Source organism: Lithobates pipiens, unplaced genomic scaffold (assembly GCF_037356315.1).
Source record: "Lithobates pipiens isolate NorthernLeopardFrog02 unplaced genomic scaffold, aLitPip1_a1.2 Scaffold_8, whole genome shotgun sequence".
NCBI lineage: Eukaryota > Metazoa > Chordata > Amphibia > Anura > Ranidae > Lithobates > Lithobates pipiens.
The window spans coordinates 472,632,122-472,648,112 of record NW_027507903.1 but is presented as its reverse complement, the minus strand read 5'-3'; the positions used below and the strand labels follow the sequence as shown (position 1 = coordinate 472,648,112).

Genomic DNA, 15,991 nt, shown 5'->3' with positions numbered 1-15,991 from the left:
TTATTCACAAATACTTGGCTATGTGTTTTACTTCAAAAAGATATTACATTTCAAAAATACAATGTTAAATTAACAAGGAACACCAACGCCAACCAACCTCCTTGAGGTTAAAAAATAACAATGGTGTTGTGGTAACTTGACACACAAAACAACAAAAATATTATGGAGATCACTAGAAAAGAAACATTTAAAAAAATAAGGAGATCTTGATAAAAAAAAAGTCAATTACTATAAAACAATATTCTAAACATTATTCTGGAGATCTGGCGTAAAAAAAATAAATAAAGATTATTCAGGAGATCACAAGAAATAATAAAGAAACCAGTTTGTTAGAACTTTGTGTGAATATGAGCAGAAAAACAACTTCATTATTCTAGCATTATAAAGAAGAAGAGAATGTGCTACATTAAAAGATTAAAAAAATTGCAGTGTGACGAATGTTACGAACGTCATTTTTGCCAGACCGAGTGCTTCCGTCTCATACTTGATTCAGAGCGTGCATGGTAATATGTGCGTCGGAATTGTCTACACACGCTCAGAATTTACGACAATGGATTTTGTTGTCGGAAAATTTGAGATCCAGCTCTCAAATTTTTGTTGTCGGGAATTCCGATAGCAAATGTCTGATGGAGCCTACACACGGTTTGAATTTCTGACCTTGTGTACGTGGCATAAGTCTTGTAAGAACCATTAGGCTGACATGACATACAAGGTGGAGCTTTCCCACTCTAACTACTTAAAAAGCTACACATGTGTAGTCTCATTTCTCTTCCTGCAGCCATGCTGGGCCCTCCTGAGCTCCTGGACAGTTGCACCCTGTAATTACCCCATGATACATCAAGTGGTAGAGTCGATCCTTTACTTCCTCTATTGGCAGCGTTATGGCAGAGGGCAGACTATTGAAGTAATCAATTGCCTTTATTTTGTTGGAAATTACACATTATCTGCCCCCTGACAGATTAATTATTATCCTAATCTACATCCTACCTCTTCATCCTATCTAAGTCAAACAAACTCCCGAACCTCCGACCTCTGAGCTCCATTCCAATACTTGTGAAGGTCTGATGTGTAAAGAACACTGGACTATGTACAAAGGTGGATGAGACATTGTGACAGGAAAAAAATGTATATATATATATATATATATATATATATATATATATATATATAAAAAAGATAGAATGTGGCCAGTTCTGAACAGCCACAAAAGCCTGGGTGGCCAACCTGGTATTGAATTCGCTAATCAATGAAGTACCATATACCAGGGGCGTTGCTAGGGGGTGGCTATTGGGGCTATAGCTCTGAATCTGGGGCTCCATATCTCTGAGTCTCTTGCAGCAGAGTCCCTGCCTAACCAGTGGGTCGCGGCTGCATGAGAGAGGCAGATGGGAGGAGAGAAGCAAGCGGGTGGACGAGCAGAGCAGAGATGATATCATCTCTCTCTGCTCGCTCCACATCACCGTTCTTCCCCCCTCGCAGCCGGGCCTCTTCAGTGTGGGAGCGAGATGCGGCAGGGAGCAGAGAGAAGACATAATCTCTCACTGCCCACCACATATCAGTGATCTTCCGCCCTCACAGCGTGGGCCTCTTCAAGGTCGTTGGTGCGGTGGGGAGGAGTGAGATTACATCATCTCTCACTGCCCGCCATGCACCACCGCTCTCCTGCCCTCACTAAATGGACCAGTGCTGCCTGCCTGCCACCAATGTAGCGACAATGCACATTTGGTGGCACTGACTGTCATTGCAAGTGACAATCCACATCAGTTAGCGAGTGACAACCCACATCTGGTGCCAGGCAATGTGGCAAGTGACAATCCACATAAGGTGGCAGGTGATGTGGCAAGTGGCAATCTGCAAATTGTGTCAGGTGACGTGGCAAGTGACAATCTGCAAATGGTGGCAGGTGATGTGGCAAGTGACAATCCGCATCAGGTGGCAGGTGACGGGGCGTGTGACAATCTGCAAATTGTGGCAGGTAATGTGGCAATCTGCAAATAGTAGCAGGTGACGTGACAAGAGACAATCCACATCAGGTGGCAAGTGAGAATCCACATCTAGTGGCAGGTGATGGTGGCAAGTAACAAGCTGCATCTGGTGACAGACGATGGTGGCAAGTGACACGCCGCACCTGGTGGCAGGAGATGGGGCAAGTGGCAAACCCAGGACTGATTTTGCATTATGGTAAGTTGAATTATTTTGTTTTACATTTCAATGTAATAATAGAAACAATGCGCTTCAATCACCCTGGAAAAATTGCTTACCACACCGGCCTGCAAAAAGGTTAAAAAGGTTGGTGACCACTGCTATGGGCTCTAGCCCCAGATCTTTTACAGACCTAGCAACACAGTTGATCTCTACAGTCACTGCATTATGCTATAATGGTTTAGTAGTATTTCCGATTTTTAGCCAATCATCTTATTTTAACTCGATCTCCATAAAGTAATTTTTTTGTTTGCTTTAGTTTTGGATGGAATGGGGAAGGATAAGAAGCCCTGTCATGTTTTTATTAATGTTTTTGTTCCCGCTGGGGAAATTCAGCTCATTTGTCCTGGTGGTGTCACTGAGATAGAACAATAGAGAAGCCAAAAATCTTGAGTTTTCACTACAGGAGGTATAGAAAGGAAATCCTCCAATGGGGACAACTGTTTCCTAATCTATACAAGAATCTCCTGCTTCATTTTGAGTATATACACAAAATGAAACAAAGTACACAATTTCCAACCAGGCCACGCCCCAACGCGTTTCATTCTGACAGTGTCACTGGTTACTAGTAGGCTGTACAAACAATGCTGGTTTTCCTGCCGTGTGATTTAAATGTGTTTCTGTAGATATAGCTTTACCTTCAGTTTGCTACAACACAAGCTTTTCTGACTTTCTGGTAGTACATTTTGCTCCATGGAGGGAGGGTTGGTGTTGAGGTTATTTTGTTCATTGTCGTCTTTCTCTGCTGCCATCTTATCTGACTTGCCTGCAAGTGACAAATTATAAAAAATAGTGAAAGACATGCCAGACAAATCAGTTACTGGAAATTTACAGCCAAATATTCTGTGTTAAAAAAACTAATTGGAAGAAAAGATTGTTTGAGTTCTGAGCACAGATAAATCTTTCACCTTCTCAAGTAGATTAGTGAAACGATAAAAACAATTATTATAATTACTATTTTTATTATCGTTATCATTACCCTAAATCATCAGTCTGCAGCAGTTTAACATCTACAGTAGAATGAAATGGGTCGCTTGACATAGAATCAACAGCTTCCTATGCCGCGTACACATGAACGGACTTTCCGTCGGAATGAACTCTGACAAACTTTTCAATGGACTTTTCGACGGAGTTCCGATGGAGTTCCACTGAAACTGACTTGCCTACATACGATCACACCAAAGTCTGATCGTTTAACGTAATGACGTATGACGGGACTAGAAAAAGGAAGTTCATTAGCCAGTAGCCAATAGCTGCCCTTGCGTCGTTGTTGGTCCGTCGGACCTGTATACAGACAAGCTGTTTTCTCGATAGGAACTGGTTTCAGCGTAAAGATTTGAAACATGCTCTATTTCTAAAGTCTGTCAGATTTTTCGACAGAAAAGGCCAGATGAAGCCCACACGCGATCGAATTGTCCGACAGATTTGTTCTGTTGGAACTTTGCTGTTGAAAAGTCCGGTCGTGTGTACACGGCATTAGTCATAATAATGGCAGCACTTGTTTTTGCCAGCTGAAGGCTATGCATTGTGAACAAAGTTGCAAGAGGACCTCTGGCACATCTGATGACTGCATAGTTGTTATTAGGGGTGAGCCGAACACCCTCCAGTTTGGTTTGCACCAGAACATGCGAACAGGAAAAAAGTTTGAGTGAATATGCAAACCCTATTAAAGTCTATGGGACACGAACTTGAAAACACGAAAAATGAAAAGTGCTCAATTTAAAGGCTTATATGCATGTTATTGCCTAAAAACCCTAGGGGACATGTATAATGCAAAAAAAAGTTTTTAAACAGCAGTTTTTTCAGGAGCAGTGATTTTATTAATTAAATAAAATATTTACAAAAATGTGAGGGGTGTACTCACTCCTGTGAGATATTGTGCTAGAATGCCTGCACTGTATATATATTCTACACTGACTGCACTGTATATATAGTCTCTACTGACTACACTGTATGTATATATATATATATATATATATATATATATATATATATATATATATATATATATATATATTAAACTGCCTGCACACCACTAGCTAACCAACCTAATCTATCTCAAGCTCTTTCAATCTCCTCTACGTATCACACTACATACAGCTGCTCTGTAAGCATGTAAGCAGTCTTATATGGTGTGGGACGTGGACCCCTTAGCCATGATTGACCAAAGGCACCCTGCCTTTGGCCACTCATGGCTCTCACAGAAAATCGCCCTGTGATTGGCCAAAGCCAGGGGCGGACTGACCATTCGGCCACTCGGGCATTGCCGAGGGCCTTGGGCCGCTAGGGGGCCTCATCAGGGTTGCCAACCTCAGCAAAATCAGAGACAGTATGTATAAATCTGTGTTTTATTTACATCTGTCTCTGAAATGTCCCTTACCGACATCTTTTTGGTCTAAAAATCCAGAGATTATAGCTGCCCCACCTCTTCTGTACCTTCTCAGCCAATAGAAACATGTCTGTGTATACTGTGTGATTGTATACTGTGTGTGTGTGTGTTTATGTATACTGTGTGGCCCCATAATCTCTGATTGCCTGGGGGCCCCATAATCTCCTATTGCCCGGGGGCCCCATGAGTTGTCAGTCCGCCCCTGGCCAAAGCATGCAGGTTAGGTGCATGCTTGGCCAATCAGCAGCCATCAATGCCCTGCGATCTCTCAGTGCATTATGGGGTGCTCCATGGCGCTGAAATTTCCAGCAAACGCCCCATATGTTTGGTTAGTTTGCGAACAAACGAACACCCAATGTTCGAGTCAAACTGATTCGAACATCGGGACCATCCCTAGTTGTTATGAACATCTAATTTACCAGCCACAGCCTATGAGTATGAAGGGACTTTGTGATTTATATATGTTCTCAGGGAGTTGAGTGTCAACAATGAGAATAGTTATGGATGACGCAATTTTGTTGTGAAACGCGTAGGGATGAGCGGTGCGCTACTTATCACCTCGGTTTTGTGACGGGTTCCAGGAGAACGAGTCTGTCCGTGTGCGTCCGGCCGGCGCCACGGACTTAAGGCGCTTTTTTCTTTTACACACTTGTAAGTGTATTTTTATATTTTTATCTTAAAATAAAAAGGGTTTTACACCATTTTGAGTTTTATCTTTCCCCTATGGTTTTGATGCCCCTGGCTCTGAGTCTGTTTGGACTACTGAGTTGAGTGTCCGGGAGTGAGTTTTCTTTCCAAGAGTTCCTAAAAGAGCGAAGCCAGGAAGACATCGAGGAACCCCTTTTACCTTGTGGTTGGAAGTGACGTCCATTCCTATAAAGCCCCGTGTGACCCTCTGTAGTGGGGGGTCATTCATATCTGGTAAGCAGTAAATCTTATCGTGTGTTGGTGGTGGATTGAACACAACTGCTCCCATATTTGGATTTCCAGGAATAGTGTGGTTTTTACTCAGAGGACTTTTATTTGGTCTCACGTTAACCCCTTCTTGTTTTTTATACGGACTCATTGTTCATACACTGGGTGTTTATACTTTATATATTTATTTTTATTATAGGTGTATGTCACTGACTCTTATTATATGTGCCCATCAGCATTTGTGGGTTTTTGGGATCAGAAATTTTAATACTTACCGTATATACTCGAGTATAGGCCGACCCGAATATAAGCCGAGGCCCCCAATTTACCCCCAAAAAAACTGGCAAACTTATTGACTCGTGTATAAGCCGAGGGTGAGACATGCCTGTCCATCCCTGTGTGTGTGTCCGTCCATCCCTGTGTGTCCGTCCATCCCTGTGTGTCCGTCCATCCCTGTGTGTCCGTCCATCCATCCCTGTGTGTGTGTGTGTCCATCCATCCATCCATCCCTGTGTGTGTGTGTCTCCATCCATCCATCCATCCATCCCTGTGTGTGTGTGTCTCCATCCATCCATCCATCCATCCATCCCTGTGTGTGTGTGTCTCCATCCATCCATCCATCCATCCCTGTGTGTGTCTCCATCCGTGTGTGTGTGTGTGTGTGTGTGTGTGTGTGTGTGTGTGTGTGTGTGTGTCCAGCCTACCTTTGTCCCGAGCCTCCGTCCCGTGCCTTGCCTCCTTGCCTCCGTCCCGTGCCGTGCCTTGCCTCCTTGCATCCGTCCCGTGTCGTGCCTTGCCTTGCCCCCGTCCCGTCCCGTCCCGTGCCGTGCCGTCCCGTGCCCTCTTCGTCGGCGGCCATTGTAAAGTTCAAAAGCTGCGCCGCCGCCTTCGCCTGTGATAGGCGGAACACTGAATTTCCCAGCAGCCTGTGTTCCGCCTATCACAGACGTCGTATCATCCTCGTCCATAGTACGAGGATGATACGATGTCCGTGATAGGCGGAACACAGGCTGCTGGGAAATTCAGTGTTCCGCCTATCACAGGCGAAGGCGGAGCCGGAGGCGCGGCTTTTGAATAGAATGGCCGCTGTCTATCTGCTCGACACGCTGATCGAGCGGGCAGACAGCGATGACTCGAGTATAAGCCGAGGGGGGCACTTTCAGCCTCAAAAAAGAGGCTGAAAATCTCGGCTTATACTCGAGTATATACGGTATATGTTTTGTATCACGTATATGTATATACACATATAAGGTTGCTATACCCTATATAATATCTATTTCAATATTTACTTGTATATTTTGCACAAGCAGTTGGTTGTATTTACTAATATCTATTTCAACATTTACTTTTATATTATTGCACAAATAGTTGGTTGTATTTGCTTTGGTATCTATTTAGCGCGGCTTATGATTTTTCGTTTTCTTATTTGCATGCATGTGACATAGCGAAGCCGCAGCTGAACATCCTCACAGGAATTTCTTTACATATTTACACATTCACATATTCACATTTTAAACCTTAGCGCAGTTATTTTCTTTTTCCTATGGATATTTCTGTAGTGCAATTGGTTCAAGATGACACACATTTACATTTATTCTCTACAATGGTTATTTCCAGTCTTTGGTCACCTGTATATGTTCTACACGACATGGCCAATAGTTTGTGGACACCTCCCTTCCTGCTTGCCAAGATAACTTCCATTGTTTCTTGTTTACTCCCTTACCTTACTCTATGGGTCATCCCCATATACCCCAAGTCAGATCTTCAACTGTTATAATGTATTCGGAACAATAAGAATACGTTTTTACCTTATACTTCTTTATGATGAAGTGTGTTATTACTCTGTTTCAGGGGTGGACTGACAACTCATGGGGCCCCCGGGCAATAGGAGATTATGGGGCCCCCAGTCAATGCGAGATTATGGGGCCGCACAGTATACACACACACCGTATACAATCACACAGTACACACAAGATACACAGACATGTTTCTATTGGCTGAGAAGGTACTGGAGAGGTGGGGCAGCTATAATCTCAGGATTTTTAGACCAAAAGGATGTCGGTAAGGGACATTTCAGAGACAGATGTAAAAAGAAACACAGATTTTTACATACTGTCCCTGGTTTTACTGAGGCTGGCAACCCTGATGGGGCCCCCTAGTGGCTCGGGGCCCTCGGGCAGTGCCCGAGTGGCCCAATGGTCAGTCCGCCCCTGCTCTGTTTGTAAACATTTCTTATTGAAAAAGTAAAGAATTTAAAAAAGGACACTTGTGGGTTTAGCCAATCAATTTAGCATTATAATTCTACGCATTTTGAGTAACTGGGGGTGTGACCATTGCTTACATACTTTGTACTAAAAAGTGTCCCACTTTCCCATCCCACAAAGTTGGGAAGTATACAATATCTAGTGTCATGTTCCCAGCTAATTAAGGGCTGTTGTTTGAAAAAGAATAGGTCCAAGGTAGGTGAAAGGGGCTTCCTCAACCCTTTAGGAAACATTTAAAGCCCTTGCAACCCGATTCCTTCATTTTTTCTTTATCCCAGGGGCATTTCACCAATATGGCACTTTGTTGTCAACTTTTTGATGAAATTGAAACTCCCCTTTTCTCTTATCTATACTCTTCATATTGTGTGTCAGCCGGAAACATTGTATCAGAGATAAGGTTAAAGGACAATATTGGTGTACAGCCAAGTGACTCTTATAAAATAATAATTTTTTTACGTTAGGACCCCGTTCACACTGAGGCAGTTTTCAGGCGTTTTAGCACTAGAAATAGGGCCTGTAAAATGCCTGAAAACTGCCTCCCACACCGCCCAAATGTGAAAGCCCGAGTGGACATTAGAAAAAGTCCTGCAAGCAGCATCTTTGGGGCGGTTTGGTAACACTATATACAGCGCTCCCAAAACCTCCCTGCCCATTGCAATGCCTGAAAAGCGCTTTTGAAGTGCAAAAACGGGGACATTTTTAGCCCCTTCTTTGGCCACTAGCATGGGCTAAAAGGGCCCCTCTATCGGCCGAAAAGCACTTAAACAGCAGTAAGGCGCCGCTAAAACGAGCAGTGCTTAAACGCTAACGCGTGGATGGCCCCCAGTGTGAAAGGGGCCTAATGCCGCGTACACACGGTCAGATTTTCCGACGGGAAAAGTTCGATTTGAGCTTCTTGAGCTTCCGATCGTGTGTACACAAGTCCGTCACACAAAAGTTCACGCATGCTCGGAATCAAGCAGAAGGAGTCGCACTGGCTATTGAACTTCCTTTTTCTCTAATCATCATAAGTCTTGTACGTCACCTTGTTCCCATGTTCGTAATTGTTGGCCAGCATTTGTGTGACCGTGTGTATGCAGGACAAGTTTGAGCCAACGACCTGCGAACAAAAATCACAGTTTTGTTGGTGCAAAGTCCGATCATGTGTATGAGGTTCACCTTTGAGTGACCCAAATCGTGAGCTGAATCACCGCAATTCTGACCGCGATTGTCATCAGACAATGATCTTAGACCCCTTTCACACTGAGGCGCTTTTTAAGCACTTTTACTTTAAGATCCCTTTCACACTGGAAGTGTTTTTCAGGCGCTTTAGCACTGAGGTGCTGCTCTGGTGGGACATCAAAACAAGTCCTGCAAGCAGCTTCTTTGAGGTGCTTTAGGAGCAGTGTATATACACCCCTCCTAAATTGCCCCTGCCCATTGAAATCAATGGGCAGCACCGCCAAAGCGCCTGCAAAGCTCCACTTTTGTGTGTTCTTTTATTCCCTGCTAGTGACCGAATAAAGGGTTAAAAGCGCAAAGCACCACAAAAATGAAAGTAAGACCCCTTTCACACTTTATATGGCTAAAATATCACCTGCAAAGCGCTTCTCCTGTCACTCCAATATGAAAACCTGCATGCTTTCACACTGGATCGTTGCGCTGGCAGGACGTCAAAAAAAGTCCTGTAGGCAGCATCTTTGAGGCGCTTTAGGAGGGATGTATACACCCCTCCTAAAATGCCCCTGCTCATTGAAATCAAATCTGCAGCGGCACGTTTAATCCTTTTTAGGCCACTAGCGGGGGTTAAAAGCACCCCACTAGTGGCCGAAAAGTGCCGCCAAAACTACGGTAAAGCGCCACTTTACCGCCGACACCCTGGTGCTGGCAGTGTGAAGGGGGTCTAAAAAAAGCGCCCGAGAAGCTCACGAAAACTGTTTCCCATTAAAATCAATGGATGCTTTCACACTGGGGCGGTGCACTGATGGGGAGGTGATAAAACTCCTGCAAGCAACATCTTGGGAGCATGTTTGGAGAGCTAAAAAAAAAGTACCTTAAAGGCGCCCCTCTCCATTGAAATGAATGGAAAGCACCTCAAAAGCTCTTTAAAAGCACATCAAAAGCCCTGAAAAGCCTTTCAAAAGCTCCTAAAAATCTCTTCAAAATCTCCTGAAAAGCTCTTCAAAAGTTTCTTAAAAGCGTCAAAAAAGCACCGCAAAAGCGCTGAGTGTTTTACTGGCAGTTTAGATGCACCTCAGTGTGAAAAGGGTCTTAACCTTGTAAAAGTAGCAGTAATATCATCACTGTATTGCACATAACCTGCTGAGAGAAGAGCTGCCTTTAGCAGCGGCCCAGCAGGTCCACCCACTACAGGCTGCCTGCATAAAACCAAAGGAGAGGATTTAAACAAGACCAGTCATCTACACAAGGAGATAGACCAGCAGTGACCGATCTTTATTACAGGAATCACATCTACCTTGCAACTGTGCCGAGCCTATAGAGTACCTATACTGTACCTATACTGCATGCAGGTCAACTGGGACTGTGGTTAAATGTACCAACACTCTTAAAGGGCCCAATGGCCAGCAGAAGAACATCTCAAAGGACTGCCCCTCCTGTAATGATTATTATTATTATTATTACCATCCTGCTTTTCTTTTGGACAGCACATACCCAGTCAGTCTAGGATTAGCATTGCTATCGTAAATATGCTCTGGCAGTATAGTTCCAGCACTCGGCACTTTACTACATCCCACTGCTGCATTTGCCTTGCTATTGTTTATGCTGAGCTGGACGCCAAATGTTATCTTATGCCTAGAGCCTACTTTGTATGCTAAATGGTGTTATTACCATTGTTTATCTATTTATGCTTGCCTAGCTACCAACCTTATTAGGTGATAATATATTAAGTTTGCTTTTACTACCTAGTTTTGTGCATGTCCCTCTTGATATAGCACTACTATTGGATAGTAAGTATTATTTTTAGTGAATTCCTGTTATATTGTATTTTTGTCCACTCAACTTGGTGAGTCAGAAGAGCTGAGGTTCTTGAGAAGGTCCTATTCTATCCAATGGCTCCTACGGGGGGGGGGGGGGGGGGGGGGTAGTGCTACACAAGTAAGAATACACATCACTCCTATATTTAGACAAGATTTGTTTATCCCAGAATTCAGCTTTAAACAATGAAGCTGTCTGAATCAATAAACCAGCAAAGTGCTCGACTTTGCATTGAATGGAGACTAAGAAAGTCTAAAATTACACAACCTCTTAGGACAAATATAGACTCGGGAGGATGGGTGGTCATACCTGGAGTATGGAAATAAAGCCACAGTACTATTCCAAAACCTGACAACAGCCCTGGGACTGCCATATAATGGGTACTAAAAGGAGACTAAAGCCTGCCATGCATGAATCATTATTTGGCTTGTTCTGCAGGGATAGGTCCAATTTCAATCCATGTATGGGCAGACTGGTTGTACAGAAGTTGATCTACCAATCAGATTTTCCTTGTCAGCCTACCAGATTTCCCCATTCAATCAGCACCGCCGGCTATACCCAATTTTATTGCCAGTTCACACATATGCAATGTGGAAACCAGCGCAATTCTAGTGCCAGTTTCCGCATCGCATTGGACTCGCAGGCAGTTCACACTGCCCTATGCAAACTGCTGCAGGTGTCAATAGAAAGTTGACACCCCCAGATTGCTTCGCATATTGCAGTGCGAACTGTGCGAACTGTGAATTTGGACAGGAATCAGGTTGCATGGGTGTTCACACTTCTGGTGCCGACCAAAAAAAAAAAAGGGTCTTGCACAATTTTGGTCCGAATGTGATGTGAATTCAGCCAAACAATCTGTATGGCTGAATTTGCATTGCACAAACGTTGCATGTTATCTGCACAGCAGTGTGGTGCAAATCACATCTGATGTCTGACATGACACTGGTGTGAACCATCATTTAAAAAGAAATAGCGTCCCTTTTTTTTCTGCACTTCAATTAAACATCATATTAAAGACTTTCACGTATGCCTGTGTGGCTACACCATGGTCAAAGCAATGCTCTCTTAGTTGTCTCTTTATTTATCAGATAAGAGTCCCCGACTAACCTCTTTGGACTTTTTGGAAAACTTCCACAAAAAAAAAAAATCATGTTTTTTAAACACTCAGGAATAAACATTATGTCTATTGGTCAGCCTTGCAGCAAATGGAACACAAGTAATTGAAAAACAGAATTTATGGACTGAAATGTGATGGTCAAATGGGAGGCAGTGTTAATTTTCACGTGAAATTTTGATTTAGTTTTAGTTGTATTTTCGTTTTGTTTTTTTTTTTGTTTTGGTCGTATTTTAGTCAACTAAAATCTCCAATACATTTTAGTCGACTAAAATCAAATGGGTTGAGTTAAATTGTACTGCATTATTTAAGCATTTCTCTAGAAATGCCAAACTCATTATATACTCCTGGAGTAAAAATCAAATAACGTCATTATTTCTGGTATGAAGGTTTGAACACACACTACAGACATAGATTTAGCCTTTAAATTAAACAAAGTTTCATAAACAAATACAAATAATTATTTTTTGACAAACAGAAGTGCAACTTTAAAATATAGAAAAAAAGTAAGAAGCTGTAAACTCTATTAGCTGTAATGCCATTGCACATATTACCTGAATATATTAACAACATTAAACATTAAGGAAAAAAATAAGAAAAGCCTTTTTCTTAATTTTTTTTTTCTTTCAGCAACTTAGTAGATGCCCCTTACTTATTCTTATGTGGTAGTGCAGTGTTAATTTTGATGTCACATTTTTGATTTAGTTTTAGTCATAATCTTTTGACTAAAATGCCATTTTGGATTTAGTCATATTTATATTTGAGCAATCTGAATTGTTTTAGTTTTAGTAAAAGTTGATTCAAATATTTTCGTCAATGAAATTAACACTGTTGGGAAGTTGATTAAAACTTAATGATGTTCCATGAAAATAATAAGTGAAGGGGGTGGGTGGGATTTGCACTGAAATGGGGCGATATACCATTCTGTTGGGAGTTGAAGGGGATGTGGAATAAAATAGGGTGTTTCCTATGGGAGTGGTGTACACTGAAATGGGGAGATCTACAATTGGGGGAGATGAGGGCTGGATTGAAATAGGACAAGGTCAGATGGAAAGAAGGAGTAGATTTAAATAATAACCCAAAAACATAGAAGACTGATGGTAGAAAAAAAAGACCAAGTGCTCCATTAAGTTTGACCCATAAAACGTTTAACTTTTTGTCTGAGTATAGATCTATATTTGTTTTAAGCATGTGTAAAATTCAATTACTGTTGACCAGCTCACTACCTCTGCTGAAAGCCTGTTCCAAGCATCAGCCACTGTTTCTGTAAAATAATACTTTCTAAGGTTAGCCTTGAACTTTCCTCCTGCTAGCTTGAGGTCATAGAGCAATATCCTGTAGGAGTAATGGTGGAAGCAGGTTGGACTGAAATAGGGCAATGTGTCTTTGGAGAGATGGGGGAGCCGAAATAGGGCAATGGCATGTGGAATAGATGTGGGGGGTGGGTTTGACTAAAATAGAGTTATGTCCCATGGGAGTAATAGGGGAGTGTTATGAAATGGGGCAATGTGCTATTGGAGGAGATGGGAAGGAGCCAAATGAAATAGGGCAATGTCCAATGGGAGCATTGGTGGGGGTGGATCAAAATTATTATTATTATTATTATACCGGATTTATATAGCGCCAACGGTTTGCGCAGCGATTTACATAATGGGGGAAGACAGTACAATTACAATACAAGAGGGATCGGAGGGCCCTACTCATTAAAGCTTATACTCTAAAAGGGAGAGTTAAGTGGAACAAAGGGTAGTAGCTGTGGGGGATGATCAGATGGACAAAATGAAAATACAGCTGTTAGGCGTGGGTAGGATAGGCTTCTCTGAAGAGGAGAGTTTTCAGGGATCGTCTAAAAGCTAATAAAGTAGGAGATAGACAAACAGATTGAGGTAAGGAGTTCCATAGGCTTGGAAAGGCTCTGGAAAAGTCCTGGAGACGAGCATGGGAGGAGGTGATGAGAGAGCTAGAGAACAGGAGGTGTTGAGAAGAAGTGATGTAGCTGGGGGCAGAGTTGTGGACAGCTTTGTAGGTAGTTGTTAGCATTTTGAATTTAATTTGTTGGGTAAGCGGAAGCCAATGGAGGGATTGACAGAGAGGAGTAGTAGAGACTGAGCGGTTGCTAAGGTGGATGAGTCTGGCAGCAACATTCATGATGGATTGAAGAGGTGATAGCCTATGTAAAGGTAAGCCAAGGAGGAGGGAATTGCAATAATCGAGGCCAGAGATGTCCAGGGAGTGAATTAAGAGCTTTGTTGTGTCATTGGTTAGAAAGGGGCATATTTTTGATATGTTGCAGAGGTTGAAATAGGGAGATGTGCCAATGAGGGAGGAGTGAACTGTAATAAAGCTATGTCCCATGGGAGATATGGAGGGATGCCCAATGGGGAGGGGGGGGGGGTCAAGGGGATTTATTTATTTATTTTTTGCCAGTGACGCTCCCCCTGTTTTCTCAAATTCCAAACATTTTTTGAATTTTTCACCAAAACACAAAATAAAAGGTGTTTAAACAACAGGAAAATCGGTACGCAATACCTGCGGAAGTTCTTCTTTGACTTTCCACTAAAAGGGATGACTTATGGCAGAGTGGAGTAAATTACCAGTTACATTTTCACCCTCCCCCCCCCCCCCACCAGAAAAAGTCAGACAGTTTTTACAGTTTTTATAAACTGCCAGCATCTACAGAATAGAAAAAAAAACATCAGATCATGAATGCTCAAAGCTAACACAAACAACTACAGGCAAATTTATTTAAGATCTAAAGAGCATTTAAAGCTTAACAATCATCTTCTCTTATTTGGTTGATTTTGGTCTGTTAAATACACCATTGAAAGTGTTTTGTTGTATCTGTTTGTTAAGCGCAAAAAAATACCAGATGACCCTTCCAGAAATCCAGTGAGCTGATAACTGCTCTGCCTGTGCTGTATTGTTACAATTGCAATGTTCCCATGCTTGTCTGTGAACTGAAAAAAACACTTGCTCCTATGTTATGGAGAAGATGAGAGGGGCTAACTATTCTCTTGTCCTGCCTTAGGATGACAACATTGCCCCTTGACAGATACTGCACAGTCAATAAATGTTGTCACCCTATTACAGGAAGTTTGTACTGGCAAGATCACCAGGTGAAAACAAAAAAGTGTTAAAAAAGTAAAATTAATGCAGCCACAACATTTAAGAACTGGTGAGCTATAATATATAGCATATCTGCTTTTAGTGTAGATACACTTTAAGTACTTTTTAGTAAATCAAAGCACTTTCATTGCTGCCACGTTGCGCCTATTAGAAGGACAGAGGATATTTTATAGAGGTGACATAAATGCCAAAAATACCGCCAATCACACCTTACAACAAAATTTTCAAGCTGCACAAAAAAGACAAGCAAGGCCACATACATAAATCAGTATCTGCAAATCCAGAGAAATATATAAACTGTACCTACCTGGCTGAGGAGTCTCTATCCACTGAAGTCAGAGGGGATAGGAGGGCATCCGAGCTGTCCAGCTGGTGGAAATGATTAACTACATCAAAGAGTTCGGCGCTGTTTACCTATAGGAGGATCAGAGTGACCTGGAGACCTTCTGGAAGCACAGGAGAAGTATATACAGAATTCCAAAACACAAGATTTGGAATTTGGAATTTGTTAGACCCAAATATGTGCTAAAACTGGTGGTTTGTGGAACCAGAATATTCGGACCATGTCAGAAAGTGATTCAGAGAGATTCAGTCATGTCCTCCACCTTTACTACGAACAAAGAAAATATACATTTATTTATTACCTGTATTTACAACATACTGTATATGAACAATGTATAGTGATTTACATAATGTTTGTTCACATCAGTCCCTGCCCTCAATTTGCTTACAATCAAGGTCCCTGACTCACACATACTGTACTAGTGCAAAATTTTAAAAAGCAGCCATTTTACCTACAGAATGTGTTTGGAGTGTATGCAAACTAGACATGTTTGTTTCATTCCGAATACAAATTCAAATTAATTTTTGGTTATTTGGAGATTGGGATGTATCCGAATCTCTGAATGAAATAGTAAAAATTAATAACAAATTTAGTTGAAGTTCGTTAAAAATTTGTTTGGTTTATTTGTTTTTTTACAAATTCCAAATTTTCAGAACACGGAT

General features: G+C 42.0%; 1 protein-coding gene across 1 annotated transcript in view; it reads right to left on the bottom strand.

Moving 5' to 3' along the window:
* LOC143960266 (solute carrier organic anion transporter family member 1B3-like) overlaps positions 1 to 15,453 on the bottom strand; it is a 95,102-nt gene extending 79,649 nt beyond the window's left edge. Inside the window, exons 1-2 of the mRNA XM_077468673.1 lie at positions 15,294 to 15,453; positions 2,841 to 2,968 (exon numbers count right to left, since the gene is read on the bottom strand). Of these exons, the coding sequence (XP_077324799.1) occupies positions 2,841 to 2,954 (114 nt within the window). The 5' untranslated portion in view covers positions 2,955 to 2,968; positions 15,294 to 15,453. The remainder of the gene's footprint in view (positions 1 to 2,840; positions 2,969 to 15,293) is intronic.
* Positions 15,454 to 15,991: the final 538 nt, after the last annotated feature.